General features: G+C 44.8%; 1 protein-coding gene across 7 annotated transcripts in view; it reads right to left on the bottom strand.

Moving 5' to 3' along the window:
- Positions 1-26423, bottom strand: part of NTRK3 (neurotrophic receptor tyrosine kinase 3) — a 420101-nt gene that overhangs the window by 23775 nt on the left and 369903 nt on the right. For all 7 annotated transcript variants that reach the window (XM_075575194.1, XM_075575195.1, XM_075575196.1 and 4 more), the window contains one exon: positions 14851-15094. In XM_075575194.1, coding sequence (XP_075431309.1) covers positions 14851-15094 — 244 coding nt within the window. The remainder of the gene's footprint in view (positions 1-14850; positions 15095-26423) is intronic.

Here is a 26423-nt window from a genome sequence, read left to right as displayed (position 1 = left end):
TTCAGGATACAAGGCTGCATTAGGAGTAAAATATATCACAGGCAACAATATATGGATCAAACAATACCAATGGTTTCACTGTATATACTGTACGTTATTAGAGAAACTGCATAATGTGCCTACTCTTATGGATACTTAGTTCAAAAGATTGTGTTTAACAACGTTCAATTTTCTTTGTACTTTGTATATGGACATGTCTTTCGAGTTAATATTTAGCCTTTGTTTGTTTACCACTTTGCTTTCCATAGATGATGTTTAGTTCTGCCCATTGCATTGCTAAGATATTTGCACAGCTTCGGCTTGATCCATAGTGTAGGCGCACACGTGACGGAGCACAAGGCACCGCGTGTCGCCCAAGCGAAGTGTGCTCTCTAGGATGGAGGCGATGGGGAGGCATGGCAGGGGCGTGGCGGACGCGTCACCAGGCTTGTTCGCCCTCATTGGCTGAACCGTTCAAGTGTTGCGGCCAACGCACGGAAAAACAAAATAAGTTATCTTTTCAAAAATCTGCCGCGCCGTTGCTGCTCACCTCGCGCGCTCTATGGCTGGCCCGATAGAGCTGCTGCCACGTGTTCACACCACGCTCACTATGGCCACAGGCTGGTGGCATAATCAAAGCTGCCACACAGATGGAAATGAATACAGAGAAATATGTTTGCATGTCTGTTCAGTAACTGTACACAACTTTACTAAGTAATATGGAATGATTTTTATAAGCTTTCAGCTACCCGGGTCCTTCACATTCTGCTTTTAGATTGCTTTTGTCTTCCATGGCTTTCTGGAATTATTTGTTGTAGTAAAAGTCAATACCACTCTTCCAACAGAGATTAGATCCGGGCTTATTGAAGTACAAGTGCAACCTGCATCCTCTGCCCCAGCATGGCACTTAGACTGCTTTAAATCTGTCATGTAACAACCCTGAAGCTAAAGCCAGACAATAAAAAAGTACTCTGAACAAACTGTGTTACAAGAAGCATCCTATGTGAGGCACAGAGACAAGTGGGAGCTAGAAAGCAGAAGCACATTGTGCTGGAAATAGGAAAAACTTGAAGATTTGCGAGTAACAAAAGGTTCCACTGGCTATTCGCTATGATTTCAATTATAGAAACAAGTCATTGTACAAGTTCATATTGATTTTATAATTGGTCTTTTCTATCTTTAGTTTACTTAATTAATGTGTAAGATTATTATAACAACCCTGGTTATAAATTAAAACTGACTGTCACGCTCTGTTAATTAATCATGCGCTCCTATTGTATATGTGTATGGGTTACAATCTAAACTTCAGATGATACAAGAATATGTCGTATTAATATTGAATGTATTCTTGTTTTTTATGTTACCAATCCTCTTCCTATATCTGGACCAAAAGATACCCCAGGGCAGTGGTACGCAACCTTTTTTTTACTGCGTCCCCTAAATTTAAATATCCAAGATTAATGCTGCGGGGGTCCTTTGGTGACCCCAAGATATTTGCCATGGGTTACATATCCCTAAATTAACAACAATTGGAAGGAGAAAGCATTTTTGTTGCCGACGCCAACCAACTAGAAGCCCATTTGAAATTGCACTCCTTGGCAATTAAAACTTAACATTTAATTATAATATAAATAAAATAGGTTCTTAACATATAGTAATTAGTAATTAACGACATATAATGTACTTTTGCGGGAAGGGATGGGGAGGTGGTAGAAGGCCACAGTGTTTAATACATTTATGCTATGCCTAAATACAACGGCAATAGCACCTGACAAAGATTGGCCTTAATAAAGAGTCAGTTACCTAGCTGTAATTGCCCAAGGACGCTTTACCTATGTTGGTGTATTGTGCGTCATAAGGTTCAGCATACCGATCAAACCAACCTTTATTGATCTTGTTGCTCAAAACAGTGTACCATAAGTAAATATAATATTTAAACTAATAGATTGTTGTTAACACTGTATGTGCAAATCAATGATAGGTTGGTGGCATGTGGATTGATTCTGCACCAAATGACATACAAAAAACACTATACACAGTAGTTAAATCAGGAAAGCTAATAATTTTATAAAAAAAACAGGATTAGGCTGTTACTGAGCACTCTGCTTAATTGACTAAAGCAGTATACTGTGGTATGTGGACATGCCGTCCAAATATAATCTGCACTGTGAATGTATATCCCCTGCAGGATAGCTGTACACAGAACACAATAATTGAATCACCAAACAGTACACCGGGATATATCCCTGCCTGCTCTCCCCTACTGTGCCCCCCCCCCCTAACCTTGACTCCGGTGTCAAATGACGCCATGTCATGTGACGTCACATCGCCTGAAACCAAAGTATGGTAATTTACAGAGGCCTAGCGCGGTCCCCCGACATTTCATTTAAATGCCTTGGGGAGGAGTGCGGGGCCTCTGTAACTGCCGCGCCCCCTGGAAAATCTCGTGCCCCCCCAGTTTGCCTATCCCTGCCCTAGGAGACCCCAATAGCTACATCTACAAACCTAATTTACCCAGTAACTGTCTTCTTTTATTCAAGCACTTTATTTATTTGTTTAAAGCAGCAGTCCAAGCAATATCCTACGTGTGTTTTTTTTATAATAAATCAGTTCTGTATTATGAGAAAATACTTTTTTTTAAAACAGATATGAATGACATTTTTTATGTATTATAATGTAAGAAGCATTTTTTGTTTCTCTAGCAACCATTTACAAAGTCACACCCCCTTCCTCTTCTGAAACAGGCTCTGGCACACCCATTTTTGAGCCCTGCCCTCTCTCTAGCAGTGCACCAATTGTATCTAGTGACACAAGGCCTGGTCACATGATCTTCCCCACAGAACTTAGCAACTTTGGTCCTCTTCTGCTGCAATGACAGCCATTTAGTGAACCCCTGAGCTGAATCTTCGCTGATCGATCACAAGAGAACGGATTTATTGGTAACTTAGCTAATTACTTATTTGTCTGTGGATTTTATTGATGCACATATTAAAAGGGGGAAAAAAACCAATTTTTAAAATGGCAGCTTGGACTGCAGCTTTAAGATGACAATTGTCATTTTGTTTATATAGTTTGATTAATTTAATGCTACAAATTCATGCGTATTCTGCGAATGACCACGCAGAAATATCTAGGCAGCCCTGATACTTATAGCGTTATGTAAGTGCATGTGATCGATGTTTACATTGTGTCTGTTATCTAAACACATTGCTCTATTTTTCTTAGACATTGTTGTATATGGCAGCGGTGAGCAAACAGGGGGGCGCAAGATTATTTAGGGGGGACACAGGCGGCGGGCCGGCAGATGCTGCACGCGGGCAGGCGGCTGAACAAGCTCCGTGCTGGTTGCTTCTCTGCTTGCTGCGGGGGCGGGGCCTTGCTGCTTCTCTGTGTTCTCTGCTTGCTGCGGGGGCGGGGCCTTGCTGCTTCTCTGTGTTCTCTGCTTGCTGCGGGGGCGGGGCCTTGCTGCTTCTCTGCTTGCTGCGGGGGCGGGGCCTTGCTGCTTCTGTGTTCTTTGCATGCTGCGGGGGCGGGGCCTTGCTGCTTCTCTCTGCTCTCTGCTTGTTGCGGGGGCGGGCCTTGCTGCTTCTCTGTGTTCTCTGCTTGCTGCGGGGGCGGGGCCTTGCTGCTTCTCTATGTTCTCTGCTTGCTGCGGGGGCGGGGCCTTGCTGCTTCTCTCTGCTCTCTGCTTGCTGTGGGGGCGGGGCCTTGCTTCTTCTCTCTGCTTGCTGCGGGGGCGGGGCCTTGCTGCTTCTCTGTGTTCTCTGCTTGCTGCGGGGGCGGGGCCTTGTTGCTTCTCTGTGTTCTCTGCTTGCTGCGGGGGAGGGGCCTTGCTGCTTCTCTGTGTTCTCTGCTTGCTTCGGGGGCGGGGCCTTGCTGCTTCTCTCTGCTCTCTGCTTGCTGCGGGGGCGGGGCCTTGTTGCTTCTCTGTGTTCTCTGCTTGCTGCGGGGGCGGGGCCTTGCTGCTTCTCTGCTTGCTGCGGGGGCGGGGCCTTGCTGCTTCTGTGTTCTTTGCATGCTGCGGTGGCGGGGCCTTGCTGCTTCTCTCTGCTCTCTGCTTGTTGCGGGGGCGGGCCTTGCTGCTTCTCTGTGTTCTCTGCTTGCTGCGGGGGCGGGGCCTTGCTGCTTCTCTATGTTCTCTGCTTGCTGCGGGGGCGGGGCCTTGCTGCTTCTCTCTGCTCTCTGCTTGCTGTGGGGGCGGGGCCTTGCTGCTTCTCTCTGCTCTCTGCTTGCTGCGGGGGCGGGCCTTGCTGCTTCTCTATGTTCTCTGCTTGCTGCGGGGGCGGGGCCTTGCTGCTTCTCTCTGCTCTCTGCTTGCTGCGGGGGCGGGGCCTTGTTGCTTCTCTGTGTTCTCTGCTTGCTGCGGGGGCGGGGCCTTGCTGCATCACTGTGTTCTCTGCTTGCTGCGGGGGCGGGGCCTTGCTGCTTCTCTCTGCTCTCTGCTTGCTGCGGGGGCGGGGCCTTGCTGCTTCTCTGTGTTCTCTGCTAGCTGCGGGGGCGGGTCCTTGCTGCTTCTCTGTGTTCTCTGCTTGCTGCGGGGGCGGGCCTTGCTGCTTCTCTGTGTTCTCTTTTTGCTGCGGGGTCGGGGCCTTGCTGCTTCTCTGTGTTCTCCGCTTGCTGCGGGGGCGGGCCTTGCTGCTTCTCTGTGTTCTCTTTTTGCTGCGGGGTCGGGGCCTTGCTGCTTCTCTGTGTTCTCCGCTTGCTGCGGGGGCGGGCCTTGCTGCTTCTCTGTGTTCTCTTTTTGTTGCGGGGTCGGGGCCTTGCTGCTTCTCTGTGTTCTCTGCTTGCTGCGGGGGCGGGCCTTGCTGCTTCTCTGTGTTCTCTTTTTGTTGCGGGGTCGGGGCCTTGCTGCTTCTCTGTGTTCTCTGCTTGCTGCGGGGGCGGGGCCTTGCTGCTTCTCTGTGTTCTCTTTTTGCTGCGGGGTCGGGGCCCTGCTGCTTCTCTGTGTTCTCCGCTTGCTGCGGGGGCGGGGCCTTGCTGCTTCTCTGTGTTCTCTGCTTGCTGCGGGGCGGGGCCTTGCTGCTTCTCTGCTCTCTGCTTGCTGCAGGGGCGGGGCCTTGCTGCTTCTCTGTGCTCTCTGCTTGCTGCGGGGGCAGGGCCTTGCTGCTTCTCTACGTTCTCTGCTTGCTGCGGGGGTGGGGCCTTGCTGCTTCTCTGTGCTCTCTGCTTGCTGCGGGGGCGGGGCCTTGCTGCTTCTCTGCTCTCTGCTTGCTGCAGGGGCGGGGCCTTGCTGCTTCACTGTGCTCTCTGCTTGCTGCGGGGGCGGGGCCTTGCTGCTTCTCTGTGTTCTCTGCTTGCTGCGGGGGCGGGGCCTTGCTGCTTCTCTATGTTCTCTGCTTGCTGCGGGGGCGGGCCTTGCTGCTTCTCTGCTCTCTGCTCTCTGCTTGCTGCGGGGGCAGGGCCTTGCTGCTTCTCTGTGTTCTCTGCTTGCTGCGGGGGCAGGGCCTTGCTGCTTCTCTGTGCTCTCTGCTTGCTGCGGGGTCGGGGCCTTGCTGCTTCTCTGTGTTCTCTGCTTGCTGCGGGGTCGGGGCCTTGCTGCTTCTCTGTGTTCTCTGCTTGCTGCGGGGGCGGGCCTTGCTGCTTCTCTGCTCTCTGCTTGCTGCAGGGGCGGGGCCTTGCTGCTTCTCTGCTCTCTGCTTGCTGCAGGGGCGGGGCCTTGCTGCTTCTCTGTGTTCTCTGCTTGCTGCGGGGGCAGGGCCTTGCTGCTTCTCTGTGTTCTCTGCTTGCTGCGGGGGCGGGGCCTTGCTGCTTCTCTATGTTCTCTGCTTGCTGCGGGGGCGGGCCTTGCTGCTTCTCTGCTCTCTGCTCTCTGCTTGCTGCAGGGGCGGGGCCTTGCTGCTTCTCTGTGTTCTCTGCTTGCTGCGGGGGCAGGGCCTTGCTGCTTCTCTGTGTTCTCTGCTTGCTGCGGGGGCGGAGCCTTGCTGCTTCTCTGTGTTCTCTGCTTGCTGCGGGGGCGGGGCCTTGCTGCTTCTCTGTGTTCTCTGCTTGCTGCGGGGGTGGGGCCTTGCTGCTTCTCTGTGTTCTCTGCTTGCTGCGGGGGCGGGGCCTTGCTGCTTCTCTGCTCTCTGCTTGCTGCGGGGGCGGGGCCTTGCTGCTTCTCTGTGCTCTCTGCTTGCTGCGGGGCGGGGCCTTGCTGCTTCTCTGTGTTCTCTGCTTGCTGCGCGGGCGGGGCCTTGCTGCTTCTCTGTGCTCTCTGCTTGCTGCGCGGGCGGGGCCTTGCTGCTTCTCTGTTCTCTGCTTGCTGCGGGGGCGGGGCCTTGCTGCTTCTCTGTTCTCTGCTTGCTGCGGGGGCGGGGCCTTGCAGCTTCTCTGTGCTCTCTGCTTGCTGCGGGGGCAGGGCCTTGCTGCTTCTCTGTTCTCTGCTTGCTGCGGGGGCAGGGCCTCTCACTGCACACAGACAGCTCCTCCTCCTCTATTTCCCCGCCTCAGTTTGCAGCAGCACACGGGGGGACCGGAGCAAGCGGAGAACTTTCCCCCTCCCCCTGTGAAAGTGTGTGACTGTTATGAATGTGTGTGCTGTGATTGAGTATGTGTGCTGTCTGTATTGTGAGTGTGTGCGGGTGTTGTGATTGAGTGTGTGTTATGTCTGTGTTGGCTGTGATTGTGTTGTATCTGTGTGTTGTGATATGAGTGTGTGTTGTTATTGTATGGGTGTTGTGATTGAGTGTGTGTTGTGAGTGTGTTGTGATTGAGTCTTTGTGTTTTGTGTCAGTGTTGGTTGTGATTGAGTGTATTGTGTCTGTGTGTGTGTTGTGATTGAGTTTCTGTGTGTGTGTGTGTTGTGATTGTGTATGTTGTGTCTTTATTGGCTGTGATTGTGTGTGTTGTGATATGTATGTGTGCTGTGTCTGTGTTGTGATTGTGTGGGTGTTGTGTCTGTGTTGTGATTGAGTGTGTTGTGTCTGTGTGTGTGTTGTGATTGAGTGTGTGTGTTGTGATTGAGTGTGTTGTGTGTGTTGTCTGTGTTGGTTGTGATTGTGTGTGTGTGTGTTGCGATTGAATGCAGCGGTCCGCAAACTGGAGGGCGCGTCCCAGGGGGGGCATAGGCAGCGTGCGGCGAAACCTGGTGTGCGTGGGCCAGCAGACGCTGTGCGCGGGAGGGCAAAAAAAGCTGTGCGCGGCCGTGTGATGGTGTGTGTGCACGCGCGGGGGCTTCGGATGTACGGGGGAGGAGCACGCCCCAGCGCTGTCAAGGATTGCCTTTGTGCACATACACTCTCCCAAGCTTGGCGCTTGGGGGGAGAAACAAAATTGACTTTGAAGCTTGCTCGGCAGCAGTCATTGCGCGCACACACATACAGACACACTCACAGTCCCCCCCCCCCCCCCTGATCGTGCCTGCAAAATTATGCAGGACACCCTGCGCTCACGCTTGGAGAGTTGGTGATGTCACCGCTCTCAGGGGCAGCGTGGACACAGCCTAATTTTGCAAGCGCGAGCTGTTGAAATATGTAAGTATTTAGACATATTTGTATTTACATTGTATACCGTTTAATAAAGGTTTTCTTTTTTCATGTGATTGTGATTACATCAGGCAGCCGGGACCGAGAAATTTCATGGATGAAAAGGGGGTCTCGGCATATAAAGTTTGCTCACCCCTGGTATGGTATTGTGAAATATATTTCTGCCTGTTACTTCACTTTCTACTGAACCACTTTGGGACGTCAGGAGCTCCCCAGAACCAGTGCACCGGCAGCTAAGTACCCCACATTTACCAGTGTGTCAGAGTGTGTGCACTACCCTCTATCTATTGTGAAACATATTTCAGATATAATGTTCTACTGTCTCCTACAGATTACTAAACTGTTGTGAATAACTTCAAAATGATTATAGACAATTGGAAAGAGAAACAAGATTCCTCCATTCAAACCACATACATGTGTGTGTCTTCATGGATAATGTCCTGAAATGTATCTGAAATGCTCATTGGCAAAGAAACCGCTGGGAGTAAAGAGACAGACAAGCAAATGCCACTGTTACATTATGCTTGGATACCCTTTTCAAGTCAAAGAGCATTCAAGTTCATACAAGGATAGCGGCAAACATATTATATGAAGCATAACAAGACTTAAAACGATGCTGTGTGCTGGCATATTGTTTCCATGTGGCACCATGGAGACTTTGTGTCTCTGAGTTACTATGTCACTATGTTAAATACCTTTTATTCCAATCTGTATATATTTTATTTAACGAAACACTTATATGTCACAATTCTTGCTTCACTACTTGGAGAAGTAGATTAAAGCTTTACAGGTTTGTTTTGAACAGCAGCTGGATACGCGGCGTTTCGGGCTGCGCCGATTTGGATAAGTTTGTGGCGTTTGGAGCCGTGTTGCTGGTGAGCACAGTATGCACCCGTGACTTTTGTTAGTATTGTGATTGCGAACCAGCTTCGTGATGTCCTAGCCACGCCTCTGCCACGCCTCCCCGCCTGATATAGTATGTGCAGAAATCGCATGAGCGACAGGCGCACGCCATGCAATGCGACTCGGTGATGAGGTAGCAAGGTTAGAGAATAATGGGCATCAAGAACTTTTGAAGTAAAACAGTAATTTACTGTATTTGTGTCCCCATGGACAGGGACCGCACACACACAGTAACAACGTTGCACTGTATTTGTGTCCCCATGGACAGGGACCGCACACACACAGTAACAACGTTGCACTGTATTTGTGTCCCCATGGACAGGGACCGCACACACACAGTAACAACGTTGCACTGCATTTGTGTCCCCATGGACAGGGACCGCACACACACAGTAACAACGTTGCACTGTATTTGTGTCCCCATGGACAGGGAGCGCACACACACAGTAACAACGTTGCACTGTATTTGTGTCCCCATGGACAGGGAGCGCACACACACAGTAACAACGTTGCACTGTATTTGTGTCCCCATGGACAGGGACCGCACACACACAGTAACAACGTTGCACTGCATTTGTGTCCCCATGGACAGGGACCGCACACACACAGTAACAACGTTGCACTGTATTTGTGTCCCCATGGACAGGGAGCGCACACACACAGTAACAACGTTGCACTGTATTTCATATCAGACACACATAAATACTGTTCTTCCATCAGTGCCCAATCTTAACACTCACATGCAGGTCCTGTGATATAGTTGCTCTGAGTAAGTGTGGGACCCGCCCCCCTGGTCGGAACCATCAGCGGTATTAATCCGATGACTTTGAGCCCCTATGGCAATCCTGGTGGGTCTTTTCTTACATGACCCAATACCTTTGCGTGTTTGGGAACTGCCACTTCCATACAGACTGCTGGGGAATATTAGCGCTGATCCGCAGTTATAGCTGACCCAACGACACCCGGGAGCCCTCTTTTCTGAGGCTCACTATGGCGTGCCGTATTTCTTTTTACTAGTTATTCACTACTCCATTCCTTCTTTTGGGGTCCTACCTTAACGGGTACTGCACCTATCATACAACATAATAAACAGGGGGGCCTGATATATACCATTACTTTATGCACATTTACTCTCCCCGAAACTCCTCTCCTCATATCCTCCTGGAACCTAACTTTCTAGAATAGTCCCTCGTCCTTAAATACCCCTGCATGACGTCTGGATCCCCATAGCATCCCAGGGTGAGGCCTAGCATACAGCACTTTTGTTAGTAGCCCTTTAGGAGGGGGTTACACTAAAAAAAAGTTTAGAATCAAAAACAAAACATGAGTGAAAGAAGCTCATCTCCATTCAAATGATCGAGACGAACATTTTCTATCAGCACAAGAAAGGTGGCTTTGTATTACTTAGGAGCTATTGTTCTATACTTATATTTGAATGCAGTGGCTACTAAATAAATAATGTTGCCTCTTGTGGCCTGTCATGAATGGAAGTATCTGCAGATTTGTTGACTCACTGACACCACCATTACATTGTAGATTATGTTCTGTTATTTGTAAATAAATAAAACTGAGATTAATTGCAGCCTGCGGGCACTGTATTTAGATTTGTTTATGTAATATTACACAAGTTATGTAAATCATAAAGCAGGCAGGTTAACTCCTTTATGCAGATGACATTGCACACACAAAACCAGAGACGATAGGAAATTATAAAGCAAGAGATTACGAACAGAGCAACCATTCGCACAATCAGCTTAGAAACAGTTGTTTCTTTTACTGTAGACGTTTGTACAGAAATCCAAACCAAGGAAAATTATATTATCAAACCGTGTAAACATTTTCTCTTTACATTTTTGGAATTTTCAGGGGTACAGTAGATAATTTGGGATATACACACCTGTGTGTCTTTGTATATAATCCGTGGGAACAAACAGTTTGGACTTTATTACGGACTATACATATGTGTCTTGCCTTGTGTAAGTAGATATGTTTCATTTCAGTATAAACAGTGCATATCTGAATATATTCCTATGTGTTCAGTATTAGTAATCATGAACATGCTAAAGATCTATATCCCGTAATAAATGATGAACAGTAAAACTGACATCTGCGACTTTCCGCTGGCTGGCTCGCTGACATACAGTTTCATTGGACCAGCGCATGATGCACAATTCTCTCTGCAACTTCGAGGGCGGAATTCCAGAGATCATTATTTCTACAGTTTCAATCAAGTGAAAAGGGTTAGTGCTCTTTTAATTATCATAAGGCTGCATAAATCAAACACTCTCTTGCCTATTCTCAAAAAGGAATTTCATTTTCCAAAGGGCAGACAAATCCATTCTGCCAGTTCCTGCAGTAGCAGGCAGCATATGTGTAAGTCTCAAAGGATAACAGACCCATTGGGGTGAATGCTAGAAGTAAAACGCTGCTGTGCATACAGTAACTTGTATTAACATCATGTAGCCCCTCTATAAATCAATATTTTACCCTTTAACACATACCTCAAAAGTAACAAAGATTTCTCAAACCTGATACTGTATCTGTGACACAAGGTGTTTCGTTAGACAATGTTAAAGCTGCTCTCTACGTTGATCGATATTTTTTTATTTATTTAAAGAGATTATCTCTCTCGTCAATTAAAAAACTGTTTAAATAAAAATCTGATTTTCAGTTCAGGAGATATAGGCATTCAAAGAATTAAGTGTCCGGGAGGTTAAAATGAAGTTCTCTCTAAGAGCCCAAATGCACTTTAATGGTTAGCATGGTTGCCCCAGACACTAGCAATTAAGAAAATCATGTTTTTATTGGTGGGGGGGGGGGGGGGGGGAGTGGAGGAAGGGGTATAATTGCATCATTTGAGTTAAACCTATGTAGCCATGCATGTAAAATGGTCTGCAGTTACCTCCCCTGCTGGCAGTAAACCTGGTAAATGACAGGGATGCCAGCAGTAATTATGGAGGTTTGCCCTCACACCCTGGTGAGGTGCCCCATGTATGTGTGGGAGTGGCTACATGCCCTGAGTCCACAGTTAGTGACATCAGAGCTGTGACTGCTCCTGAAGTACATAAGGCACAGCACTGCCCAAAGTTAGTTGGTTGCTGAGTTGTTGGAGTGAGTTGGGAAGGAAGGATCCACTAGTGCAGTAACTAGTGGTCCATTTCTACATCTAAGCTGATAAGAGCCACACTGTGTCCAGGGACCTGGCACAGGGGTGATCTCCCTACGGGGAGAGGGGATCCCACTCCATTGGGAGGGCGTACCTGTCAAAGGGAAAGCAGAGAAATATGTGCGGCTGAGACAGCTGGCTGTGAAGGGCAGCTTGCCCATACATCAACAATAAAGATGCCCTGTTCAAGGATACCCCCACTGTGTGAGTGTGAAGTTACTCTCCAGTGGAAGGCACCACCAAGAAGGAGTTACTCATCAGGACCATCTCCCTGCGGACGTATAGATCCTGATGAGGTGGAGGAGCTGCACGTGATATAGGTAGGACTCGCACACACTACCTCAGCTGCCTGTCTGGAATGACAATCCCCGAATACCATCATGCGGGAGACTCAGGAGTCCTGTTGCCTACAGGTGCACTACCAGACACGACCATGTAATGGGGGCTGGTTAGACTACACGGGCCAATATGAGATTGGGTGGGTCAGGCTAGAGGGAATACCCATTACACCTATATAGACTCGGAGGAAATTGCTGCTTTAAGAAAACTTTGACGCTGCAGTTTAATAAAACACGATACATGAAACAAGAAAGCCCGGGAAATACTACAGGTCACGATAATGTACATCAAGCAATATTTCCCACAACTCCTCTGGCATATTTCCCACGTGCCACATCACAAATTCACCAAGCTGGCACATAGCACTTTTATGATGCTAACTTGTTGTATATAAAAGTAGAACTATCCAGGCCTGGTTGTTGCCATGTCTTGTGTTCAGGCCTAGCACGCAGATCTGAGCCATGGGCTAAATTTTGTTCTGATCACAAAAGGTTAGGGGAAGGAGTGGGGGGTGCTTTCCAAATCATTTCTAATGAACAGTTCACTTTTTCTGTCCTTTAGTATGTAAAGCAAAAGCTCAATTAAAGCTGTACACAAGTAAAAACATTTACAAAAACCTTTATTAGGTCACATTAAAAAAATATTGACCTTTCGGTCCTGGTATGGATCCTTCATGCTTACTATATCAGTATCTTTTAATGCCATAAAGTTTTTTTATATTTGTTCCTTTTATAGTTGTTGAGGATTTGGTATTTTCACCCAGTAGCTAGAAGCGCTGCTTTTTCAAATGTTCTTTTTTTATTTGGATTTTGTGTGCTTGGTCATACTACTATTTTTTCTTAACTTTCTTATGTAAACACTTTTTAGGGTATTTTAATCACAAATCTGCTTAAATTTGGTTAACTGTACCTAACTGATTATTATAATGATTTCAAGTGTTCAAGCTTTATCCCAATTTGCTACAATATAACACAGTTGCCGTCACTTCAATAAATCCCGCCGGCATTCATAATGTGCTTGGATGTTAGTTGTGCCTCAAAAGTAATCATTTTGGCTGCAGATTCATAAAACGGTGATCCTTTCTAATGGTTTGCTGTTATATGAAGATGTTGGAAAATAGAACACAAACGTAGAGGTAACATTAAAAGAATGAGCCTACTAAAAAGACCAGCAATTACAGTGCACAGTATAGTGATACAATCCAATTTAAATATATTACAAAATATACTACTAAATACCAAACGTTACTTCTCCCCTTTATTTGTACTTCTGCGTTATATGTATGGTTTTCTCCGGGGACCAGCGTTAGAGGTGTTGCACCTTTTTGGTGCTTTACTGTATATATAGGAACCCCCCATTAGATTCTTTATCCTTATTGGAAAACATAACACTTACACTGACATTGATAACAGCCTTGCTAATTAGGAGGTGTGTGTTAAGTGGTGGTTATGTTAGGGTTAGGGTAATAGATTAGAATCTCAGGACACGGTTTATTAATTTACTAAGAATGAGCAACGCATTGACCAATTTAATGAAAATAAGTTTCAATTGTAAGATAAATCATCATCTAACTGCTTCATGAAACCTGTACTTGATTTGAATTGAGGGAACGAAAAACATTTGAACTTAATCTAAAATATTCTAGAAAACAATTAGCACCAATTAATGTGAAATACGTCACGTTGTACCCAGGAGATGTTCTGTACAACAACGTTTTCAGCCTGGTCTCTGTTCTGCCCTGGAACACAGAGCTGACTGCACAGAGACAATGATAAAGGGTTCTCTGGGGGAATATACAAAGAAAGGATGAAACTCAATGTGAAATCATTTGGCTGAGTCAAGTTTCATTATCCCGTTGGGACTAATGGAGTTACTTCAGTTTCTAAGCATTAACAATCCAGAGCAAGCCACTTCTGCTAATATCACTTTAGGATCACCCAGTGCGGATTGTGATAAAGAGGACGGTCATCTTTATAATTACTAATCATCTGAATGTTCTGCTACAGTTTCTCAAACATATGGATTTTTTCTTAAACACATGCACTTATAAAATACGGTATTAAGCCTTTTAGTCCTAAGAGACGTTACATGGCTCCATATGGTTCATTTTCTCCTGCAGAGCACAAGAACAAAAACTTATGAATGAAGAACGTCACTAATAATATCCCTTGTAACTATCCCCCCAATGAATATAACTTAGGTATGAGGCACTGTGAGGGAGTGAAGGGGTTAACTCTCTCCCTCTGCCTGGATCAGGAGACCCCAGCTTAGCGGTCAGGTCTGCTAGGGTGTTTCAAGTAAATTACTTATTGAGCAGGGTTTAAAAGGCAGGAAGTTACTGTCTGTCAGGTGCTCCATATCCTGCAGCAAGACAGGTTCACGTTGCCTGCAGGCATTTCCAGGGACTGGCAGGGACTCACACCCAGCACCCAAGTCACAGAACCCACCAACCTGCTGGGAAGGGGGGATTGCCTTGAAACAATGGGGACTAACACCCAGAAAAAGAGAATTAGGACTTTTATGTTGATGCTGATTTCAATCTGTTCTTTGCACTGCTGAAAATATATTGTCGCCTATTTTCTCTGTCCGGGGAATAAAAGTGCTTTATCCTGAAGAGAAACTACATGTGGACTCTTGACTGACCCAACCTGGTACAAGACCTGATTTGCCATCCTATTTCCTTTGGTAGTATTTCATATTCACCTCTTTACATTGAAAGAAATAGTTATTTATTAGCTGTTTCAAGAATTAGACCACTTAGCATGGTACAGTGTTACCACCATAGAGAGAGGACAAAACAACAATCCACTGTGATTTTGAATGATAAGACAATAAACTCCAACACTGGCAAATATCATGTGGAGTTAACGAATTTGAACATGTATGCAGATTTTAGCCTAAAATATAAAAGTGTAAGTAATGCTCCATTGGATACTTTTAATTATTAATTTAATTCGTTGGTATTACTTTATGTACATTAAGAAATTAAAGTGGTCTTACCCTGTAGTAGTCCGTACTGTAGACATCACGTGACATGCCAAAGTCTCCAATCTTGACAACCAGGTTCACCCCCACTAGGCAGTTCCTAGTGGCCAAGTCTCGATGAACAAAATGCTGGGATGCAAGATAGACCATTCCTGAAGCAATCTGTGTAGCGATGTGCAGCATCTGAGACAGACCAAGGTCTCCTTTAGTTTGCCGTGGCTGGCCATCTACAAGCATTATGGCATCTGGTCCATGTGCCCTGAAAGTAAAAGATGATTGCTGGTCATTGTTGAGTTAATGTTTGGGTAAGAGATAACCGGCTCAGCAGCTGCAACTTTAGTTAACATACTGTACTAGTCCTGAGGGGGATTGAAGCCCGGCTTGACTTATTTCGTATTCTACTTGATGGTAAGATTTATATTTCATGGTACCTAAAGCAATGGAAGAATTCTGATTCATGAATTCCCTTATTTCCATTCATGGTACTATTTCTGAAACAGGAGAAGCAGAGATTGACAATATATTAAAACACATCCATGTTTTCCCAGGTTGGAAGAAACTGTGGCCTATATGTACGAAGTAGTTTGTCTGCCACAAGACAATGGCGTTGGCAGAAGCCTTGCAGGTTATTGGCGTGAGTATTCTGCACTGTGTCCTCCAGCACAGGAAGGTGTGACGGCAGAAGCCGGCTCAGTAAATACGGGCCTGTATCCAGGTCAGAATTGCTTTATGATTTTTAAGATCTTTATTCGTTTTTTCTTGATTTCACTGCTCATTTAAAATATATTCTGGGATGCAAAACGTTGTTGGAACATGTACTGTCTCCGCTTGATATTTCTTGATCGGTTCTGTTGTTTATGAGCTCTGAAGATGATAAACGTCTCTTCTGCAGATATTCAGGTTTGCTGAATGCTATAATACCGTGCAGACCGCAGCCAGCCCCGCGCTCGTTCAGAACTGATTACACTGCTACAATAGTATCCTGCATGTCATTTCTGTGCTTTTTCCAAGCTCATAAGAATTAGCCTTTGTGGACGTCTATTGTTAAATAAATAATCTAAATATGTTTGCAGCCCATATAAAAATTACCGTTGATCCTTCCAAAGTTTAGCTAAGATTAAGGAACCTACAGTAAATACCCTAATGAAATGCAAACAAGAAAGGACTATTGTGACTATATTGGATATTTGACCATATTTATCTTGTGTGTCGCAATCCACTAGAGTGGATCTTGGAAAGGGCTTAAATAAACATATTTTCATGTGACCAATTTACATTGTGACATACACAGTCTTGGTAAGTTCAAAACCCAAGCCCACTGCATTGTGTATGTGTGTATACACACACACACACACACACACACACACACACACACACACACACACACACACACACACACACGTGTATGTGTTTTTATATGTGTGCATGTATATATATATATATTTATAAATATATATATATAGGTGTGTGTGTGTGTGTCATTTGGAGTGCTCCTGGGTTTGTGAGCTTATATATACAGCAAGAGACAAAAAGGCTCCAACACTACAGTTGCTATGTAAGTATGTAACTATGTAACTATATAACTATGTAAAGTACAGCCACCCTGGCAAATCATTTAGTACTAAATGTACCAAATGCACTAAATGGTTTGTCCAGTTAGATGTAGTGTTGGGGCCTTTATATCCCTTGTTTTACTGTATATATAAGGTCACAAACCCAGTAGCACTTCAAATTACACTAAAATAAATAATACAAAAATGATATATATATATATTATATACACACACACACACACACACACACACACACACACACACACACACACACACACACACACACACACACACACACACACACACACACACAATGTAATGGGTTTGAGCTTGATGTGTATGTGTATATAATATAATGTGTGTGTGTATATATATATATATATATATATATATATATATATATATATATATATATATATATATATATATATATATATATATATGCGTTTCAGCTTGCTAAGACAGTGTATGTTGAAATGTAAATTGGTAACAATTTGAGGAGGTCTTGTGACCCTTTCTCCCTAGTTTAAGCTCACCCCTCCCGCTTAATCAGTGGGTCCTGGAACACACAAGTGACAGAAGAGCTTAGTAAAAGATCTCTGCTCCCCAGGGGAGGGGGAGGTGCATTTGCTGCTGTAGCTGCCCGCATGGGATGAATATGAATATATATATATATGCATTTATTCACTGTTGTTTTAGATTTTTTTCACTATAATTATTAGGGCACTTCTTTATTTTAACCAGTTATAACTGCACTGTATCTCACACATAGAACATATAGCGCTGCTTGCATTTAAACCCTTCAGAACCCGTGTGTCACACCCCGTGCAGTGTGCTGCGCTGCAGCAGTTGTGTTTCCGCTCTTCTCTTTATGCCGTGGGAGACAGTATAATATTGGTAGTGTAGGACCTGCGGACATGGGGTTACTGGGACGGGGTCGCAGGCTTAAAATATTTTGGCCAAAGTATTGAACTAAACGAGGCATATTTATGATGAAAAAATATAGATAAAATACATATTAATGTGATAAATGATTTGTCACCTTGGATGGAAGACTGGGGCTTTTTTGTCTCTTGCTCTATTTCCCTGTGAGAATAAGATTTTTTTAAATTTTTTTTGTTTTTTTTAAACCATGGCTGAGCTAAAAATGTATATTTATGGAAAAATGTTATTACTGTATAATAAAATTTGGATATTATATATTAGGGCTCAGGGGCAAATTAGTACAATTTAAATTTTATAATTCTACTCCTAATAATTGTTTTTTTAATTTGTCTATGTATTGTCTTTTTATTTTCATTGTGCAATTACTTAAAGAAAAACAAGACTTTATATCGTTTTAACGCCTTAAAGCAGGGGCTCTTAACTCCAGTCCTCAAGACCCACCAACAGGTCAGGTTTTCAGGACAGCCCTGCTTCAGCACAGGTGGCTCAATCAATCCCTGCTTCAGCACAGGATGCTCAATCATTGGCTCAAGCCACCTGCGCTGAAGCAGGGATATCCTTAAGACCTGACCTGTTGGGGGGTCTGGATGACAGAAGTTGAGACCCCCTACCTTAATGGGTAGAAATACATGCAAAGAACGGCTCTATAATATATTGCAAACTCTACTTGGCAGCTACTGAATGGGTTAAAGAGAGGGTCAGGGTCGCAGGTGCCTAATATGTTTTCGCTTGAAGCCATCGCTGGCTAACACTGCCTCTGTACGGCCATCTGTCTATATCATTACGTTATTATTCCAACAGTCGTCTTCAATTTTCCTGATCGGATCTCCATGGTGGCACACGGAGATGTATTTGCTATTTCAGTAATAACATTATTGGGGTGCGGGTAAGAGGGATGGGGACATATTGATACGTATGAAGAAATCCTATATTTTTATTCCGCAGAACATCATTCTTTCCCATTACCAATTTCCTTCCAAATAACAAAAAGATTCCTCAAAATCGGCTCACCAAATGCAGCAAGGCCATTTCCTGTACAGTAATAGCACTCTCTAAATAATACAACGTCAGATGAAACTCGGTGAGATAATAGTGGAGACATTCCTCATAATACATCAAACGGCAATTTCTTTACAATGTCAGCACTTTTTTCTGTATTTCACCCATCTTAAACTCATTTCCCAAAGAATGAGCAGATTGGAATTGTCCATAGTATTCTGTACACTCGCTCCCAGAAACAAACCACCAGTGTCAGCAACAAAACATTTCGCCTCAGTCCCTGTGCCAGATATGTGGCACCTTCAAATATTCTTATGTTCCATCTAGTGTGTTTTTATTTCTTGATTTGCGTATAAATCCATCCTTAAATAAACAATTCACTTTCGAAAATAGGTAGAAATGACACATCTGTGGAAGGCAGTTTGTTTTCCTCTCCTTGGTGAATTATTTGGTGATGGGTGAGCCAAGATTTGGTGCTGAGGAAAGTAATGTTATGGCCAGCGTTTCTTCTGAATTACGTATGCGCTTTAATCTACCTTTTCGCACACTTTTGATCAGGGGGGCTCAACTCCAGTCCTCAAGACCCCCCAACAGGTCGGGTTTTAAGATAGCCCAGCTTCAGCGCAGGTGGCTCAATCAGTGGCTCAGTTGGAGACTGCGCCACCTGTTCTGAAGCTGGGATATCATAAAAACCTGACCTGTTGGGAGGTCTTGAGGACTGGAGTTGAGCAACAACGCATTAGATCTTAAACCAAACTTTTTATTTAAAATAACTGCTGCAGGATCTTTTAGTGATTTGCAACACAGAGCAACAGTCTGTTCATAAGTAAGAGAAATAAGCAGAACGTGCAGCGTTTGGCATGTGTCTTAGTATTAAAGTATTGTATCAGTGTATTGGCTACCTATGTCAGCGAGTGATCCTGGAAGCTTTAGAGGCAGCAGAAGAGAGAGTGCTGCAGGAAACCATCCATCTGCATGTATCAGACTCTCTTAAGATACATTTGTCAGTCGTCACTGACAAACAGAAAGATAGTAAGCAGGGACTCCTCTTCCACAATGTTACTTTTATGTCTGATGCACTTCTTCCCATTATGTGTTATTTGTAGTTATTTGTTATTTATATGATTGTCACGTGTATTACTACTGTGAAGCGCTATTTACATACATAGAATTGTGCAGTGTGAATCTCACTGCTTCTGAAACATGACCTATGTGTCCACTCCGTATACTTCAGCACAGTATCTCTTTGAGCCTCACGCACTAGCATTAGAGTGTAAGCTCTGTAGGAGATGAACTTGCACCTAAAAAACTCTATGTACAGTAACTGTACAAAACATCTCTGTATAAGACTAAAACGATTATACATTGAATATCACAAAAATAGACACATTGATGAATAGACCCCAGCGAATCTTGGACTCCATGTGCAATGAAGATGTTGGATTGTGGTCATATCACAACGCTTGCTTTGCTGACAACGCCACATTTAACATCTCACAAGTTGAAACTCCTGCTCTGAAGCTGAAATGGTCAGACACGGGGGGGGGGGGGAGCGGTTCTTGTCACCATCTCATTCTATATTAAACTTTCCTTGGGACAGTCGGTTATTTGGAAATCTCAAAGAAAAATCGTCACTGCAATTATTCATAATCAACTCGCAACTAGGACTAAGGGCCTCATTCAGAAAGCCTCGATAAGGCCCTTATCGAGGACTTATCGACCAAAATGGATACTCGTATTCAGAAAGCCTTGATAAGTGCTCGATAACGGCCTGTATCGACGCAAAATTTTATGAACAAAAGAAAATCGCCAATTGAGCGGCGATCAGCCGCTTATCGACCATTTTCGGGAGGATCATAAACTCACGCGATTGAGATACCCGCGAGTCGGCTGTCGCGGCCTATCGCAGACCTAAAAGGCAATCTTCTCCCCAAATCCAATTCACCTCCAAATTTAGGTAAATTGGTGGGGAGATGGCCTCGATGAGCTGCGATGTGTCGGGACTTAGAAAAAATCAGGCCCTTTTCCTGCCTCAGATTGATGCCGGGGGTCTCTGGAGCTGATAGCCATTAATAGCAGCAACGGAGCCCCCCGGCATGCATCCGATGCAGGAAAAATGCATGTACAGCAACTTCATTACCTTAGCGGCTAACCGCTAAGGCAATGAAGGGGTTAAACACCCATGCCAGGCTTACTGTGGCTAGCGCTGGTGGGTGAAGGTGGTATTTGGCCCTTAGTGGCTGTTTAGGCCTTGCGGGGGGGTTGCGGGAGGACTTAACCCCTTCATCACCTTAGCGGTTAATACCGCTAAGGTAATAAAGGGGTTAACCCAACTGCTAACCACCGGCAAGGTCTAGACACCCATCCTTAGCGCTAATACCCCCTACACCCATCCGTGAGGCCTAAGCACCCACCCCTGACTGAGTATACCCACCCTGTACCCATTGAGTAGTATAGTGGTACATCATACCCATATAATAATAATATGGGCATGATAAGCCTCTATAGCACTCAATGGGCAGCCTAATTACAATACATTAATACACAAGACACACAATAATAAAACATAACTAAACTCCAAAAAACCACACTTCACTAAATAAAAACAGTAGCCAGTTAATCCAATCAATACAAGCAATAACAACATCAACAATGAATTAATTAAACCATTAACCAATCAAACCAATTAATTCCTAAAACAACACGGAATTTTTTTTCAAACAGTAACCAATCAAACCAATTAATTCCTAAACCAACTCAAAATGAATAGTAACACTAACCAATCAAAACAATTAATTACTACAACATTAATGAATGTAAACAGTAAAATAGAAAGAAAGAAATTCTAACAATATCTGAACTAACCATAAAATGCATTAGCTACAGTAACATAATATAACATTAACTACAAACGAACACCAATCGCAAACATTTTATTAGCATTAAGCATGAACAAACAAACAATCACATCCACATAATAAACTGAAATGAAAAAAAGCAACAGCAATACCAAGCGAGAAATGCCCCCCAAATATTGTCATAATAATGTATTAATCTGTACCCTAAAGTGGTACAGATTAATATATTATCAGTCAATGTGCCTCCCCCAAAAAATAAAAAAACACATCCAATGAATAAACCTGTAAAAAGAGACATTTACAAACATTCAATATACTACTTACCATTAGAAGCGGTGGCCCTCCGACTCCCGGGGTAACAGGAAGCTCACGTACCTTGAAGCCCTCCAACAGCATCCGACGCCATCATCCATCAGGATCCGGCTCAGGTACCCCAAACTTCTTTTTTCTTTCTTTAATCACCTTCTTCTATCTTCATCTGTAACCATTTATTGATCTTCTTTATCTTCTATCTTCTTGTTGTAATCCAAAAAGCCCCATGGTAGATCCCAACCGATGTTGTCTCGTCGTCTTCTTGGGCTCAAATGAGGCGTCACTGCCTTAAATAGGGCTTGTGATGTCACATTTAGCCTCAAAATGGTTAACAGCCACATGATTGGCTGTTAAAACCATGTTACGACTTTAATTTTTTTTTTTTGATGTGACGTCACTTAAAGGGAATGATGCCAGCCAATCAGAATGGCTGTGCTTCATTTGCCTTTAAGATGACGTCACGAAGCCGGCGTCACATGGTATTTCAGCCAATCAGATCGTGGGAACCAATTCCACACTCTGATTGGCTGAAATACCTTGTGACACCGGCCATCTTGGATTTAGTGACGTCATCTTAAAGGCAAATTAAGCACACACCATTCTGATTGGCTGGCATCATTCCCTTTAACATGACATCACTAAATCCAAGATGGCCGCTGTGTCACAAGGTATTTCAGCCAATCAGAGTGTGGAATTGGTTCCCACGATCTGATTGGCTGAAATACCATGTGACGCCGACTTCGTGACGTCATCTTAAAGGCAAATGAAGCACAGCTATTCTGATTGGCTGGCATCATTCCCTTTAAGTGACGTCATGTAAAAAAAAAATTGAAGTCGGAACATGGTTTTAACAGCCAATCAGGTGGCTGTTAACCATTTTGAGGCTAAATGTGACATCACAAGCCCTATTTAAGGCCGTGACGCCTCATTTGAGCCCAACAAGACGACGAGATAACATCGGTTGGGATCTACCATGGGGCTTTTTGGATTACAACAAGAAGATAGAAGATAAAGAAGATCAATAAATGGTTACAGATGAAGATAGAAGAAGGTGATTAAAGAAAGAAAAAAGAAGATTGGGGTACCTGATCCGGATCTTCATGGCGGATGGCGTCGGATGCTGTTGGAGGGCTTCAAGGTACGTGAGCTTCCTGTTAGCCCGGGAGTCGGAGGGCCACCGCTTCTAATGGTAAGTAATATATTGAATGTTTGTAAATGTGTCTTTTTACAGGTTTATTCATTGGATGTGTTTTTTTATTTTTGGGGGGAGGCACATTGACTGATAATATATTAATCTGTACCACTTTAGGGTACAGATTAATACATTATTATGACAATATTTGGGGGGCATTTCTCGCTTGGTATTGCTGTTGCTTTTTTTCATTTCAGTTTATTATGTGGATGTGATTGTTTGTTTGTTCATGCTTAATGCTAATAAAATGTTTGTGATTGGTGTTCGTTTGTAGTTCATGTTATATTACGTTAGCTAATGCGTTTTATGGTTAGTTCAGATATTGTTAGCATTTCTTTCTTTCTATTTTACTGTTTACATTCATTAATGTTGTATTAATTAATTGTTTTGATTGGTTAGTGTTACTATTCATTTTGAGTTGGTTTAGGAATTAATTGGTTTGATTGGTTACTGTTTGAAAGAATTCCGAGTTGTTTTAGGAATTAATTGGTTTGATTGGTTTATGGTTTAATTAATTCATTGTTGATGTTGTTATTGCTTGTATTGATTGGATTTGCTGGCTACTGTTTTTATTTAGTGAAGTGTGTTTTTTTGGAGTTTAGTTATGTTTTATTATTGTGTGTCTTGTGTATTAATGTATTGTAATTAGGCTGCCCATTGAGTGCTATAGAGGCTTATCATGCCCATATTATTATTATATGGGTATGATGTACCACTATACTACTCAATGGGTACAGGGTGGGTATAGTCAGTCAGGGGTGGGTGCTTAGTGTATTGATGTTTATTATAATATTTATTAATATATATTTCTTTCATAGTGTAGATGTGCAGGGGGTCTCCGGAGCTGAACCACGTTGGTTCTATGTCCGGGACCCCCTGCTTCCCGAGATACAGGCACCTTTATGGGGTGCCGGTATTCCCTCTGCATTGAAATGTCCTGCGTCACGTGACTGGAACATTTCCTTGCATAGGAGATACCGGCACCCCATAAAGGTGCCTGTATCTCGGGAAGCAGGGGTTCCCTGGACATAAAACCAACGTGGTTCAGCTCCAGAGACCCCCTGCACATCTACACTATGAAAGAAATGTATATTTAAATAAATAATTTTCAGGCGACATTTCAGCTGGGAGAGGCGGCTCTCTCAGAGTCGCTCTCTCTGCAGCAGAAATGAATTGCCGGTTCAGGCCTTTTCAGAGGCTCAATGCTCTCGCTGGCAGCAACTCGCCCGTTTTGGGAATTTTGCTATCACTGGTAATCGAGCCTTTCTGAATACCGTGATAGCAACACCCAAAAAAACGGCATTTTAAATGCCCTGGCGATAATTTTTATCAACCCTCTCTGAATAAGGCCCTAAGAGCCTGTTTTCAAGATCTGTTCCGTCTTTTACATTATTACCAGAAGTCTATTGCTGGAGGAAGGTTCTCTGTATTAAATGCCGAATAAACAATATTTCCCATCATTCCATTACAAAAAAATCCCCCAGCAAAGAGAAATACAATTTAAACATAAGGAGGACGATCAATGGCTGTGTCACTTTGTGCTATATTTACTAAGCAGTGCTAACGCAGTGACGGATTTCCCATCAGGCCCGGACCTAGGGCAGCAAATTTCCATGTTTCCCCATATACAGAGGCCTCGCTGTCTTCCCCTCTGACTGCCGGGGCAGAGCGTGAGGCCTTTGCAAAGTTCTTACCCCCTCCTTCATGCCGCTGCCCTCCTCCAGCGTCAAATGACGCTGTGATGTCATGTTACCATGGCAACGAGCTGCTGTGTGACGTGTGTGCCGTACCAACGTGATGCCTTGTCATGTTACAGCGTCAATTGATGCTGAAGAAGGAGGAGAGCGGTGGTTTTCTAAATCCACCACTGGTGCTAAAACAGTTCATCCGAACGGGCCGCCACCAGTCAGGAAGAGCTGCGCAGAGAGAAGCGGTCCCTATGTGTGTCTCCCCGCACATATAATACCCTCACCCCAGCCCAGGCAGTGTCTGTGTATCAGAAGAACAAGCACTGCCGGGCAGTGTCTGTGTATCAGAAGAACAAGCGCTGCCGGGCAGTGTCTGTGTATCAGAAGAACAAGCACTGCCGGGCAGTGTCCGTGTATCAGAAGAACAAGCACTGCCGGGCAGTGTCCGTGTATCAGAAGAACAAGCACTGCCGGGCAGTGTCTGTGTATCAGAAGAACAAGCACTGCCGGGCAGTGTCCGTGTATCAGAAGAACAAGCACTGCCGGGCAGTGTCCGTGTATCAGAAGAACAAGCACTGCCGGGCAGTGTCTGTGTATCAGAAGAACAAGCGCTGCCGGGCAGTGTCTGTGTATCAGAAGAACAAGCACTGCCGGGCAGTGTCTGTGTATCAGAAGAACAAGCACTGCCGGGCAGTGTCTGTGTATCAGAAGAACAAGCACTGCCGGGCAGTGTCCGTGTATCAGAAGAACAAGCACTGCCGGGCAGTGTCTGTGTATCAGAAGAACAAGCACTGCCGGGCAGTGTCTGTGTATCAGAAGAACAAGCACTACCGGGCAGTGTCCGTGTATCAGAAGAACAAGCACTGCCAGGCAGTGTCTGTGTATCAGAAGAACAAGCACTGCCGGGCAGTGTCCGTGTATCAGAAGAACAAGCACTGCCGGGCAGTGTCTGTGTATCAGAAGAACAAGCACTGCCGGGCAGTGTCTGTGTATCAGAAGAACAAGCACTGCCGGGCAGTGTCTGTGTATCAGAAGAACAAGCACTACCGGGCAGTGTCCGTGTATCAGAAGAACAAGCACTGCCGGGCAGTGTCTCTATATCAGAAGAACAAGCACTGCCGGGCAGTGTCCGTGTATCAGAAGAACAAGCACTGCCGGGCAGTGTCTGTGTATCAGAAGAACAAGCACTACCGGGCAGTGTCCGTGTATCAGAAGAACAAGCAGTGCCGGGCAGTGTCCGTGTATCAGAAGAACAAGCACTGCCGGGCAGTGTCTGTGTATCAGAAGAACAAGCACTACCGGGCAGTGTCCGTGTATCAGAAGAACAAGCACTACCGGGCAGTGTCCGTGTATCAGAAGAACAAGCACTGCCGGGCAGTGTCCGTGTATCAGAAGAACAAGCACTGCCGGGCAGTGTCCGTGTATCAGAAGAACAAGCACTACCGGGCAGTGTCCGTGTATCAGAAGAACAAGCACTGCCGGGCAGTGTCTGTGTATCAGAAGAACAAGCACTGCCGGGCAGTGTCCGTGTATCAGAAGAACAAGCACTGCCGGGCAGTGTCCGTGTATCAGAAGAACAAGCACTGCCGGGCAGTGTCCGTGTATCAGAAGAACAAGCACTGCCGGGCAGTGTCTGTGTATCAGAAGAACAAGCACTGCCGGGCAGTGTCTGTGTATCAGAAGAACAAGCACTACCGGGCAGTGTCCGTGTATCAGAAGAACAAGCACTGCCGGGCAGTGTCTGTGTATCAGAAGAACAAGCACTGCCGGGCAGTGTCTGTGTATCAGAAGAACAAGCACTGCCGGGCAGTGTCCGTGTATCAGAAGAACAAGCACTGCCGGGCAGTGTCTCTATATCAGAAGAACAAGCACTGCCGGGCAGTGTCCGTGTATCAGAAGAACAAGCACTGCCGGGCAGTGTCCGTGTATCAGAAGAACAAGCACTGCCGGGCAGTGTCTGTGTATCAGAAGAACAAGCGCTGCCGGGCAGTGTCCGTGTATCAGAAGAACAAGCGCTGCCGGGCAGTGTCTGTGTATCAGA

The sequence above is a fragment of the Ascaphus truei genome, chromosome 18 (genome assembly GCF_040206685.1).
Source record: "Ascaphus truei isolate aAscTru1 chromosome 18, aAscTru1.hap1, whole genome shotgun sequence".
Lineage (NCBI taxonomy): Eukaryota > Metazoa > Chordata > Amphibia > Anura > Ascaphidae > Ascaphus > Ascaphus truei.
Note: the sequence above shows the minus strand (reverse complement) of the source record. Positions and strands in the feature narration are given on the sequence as shown.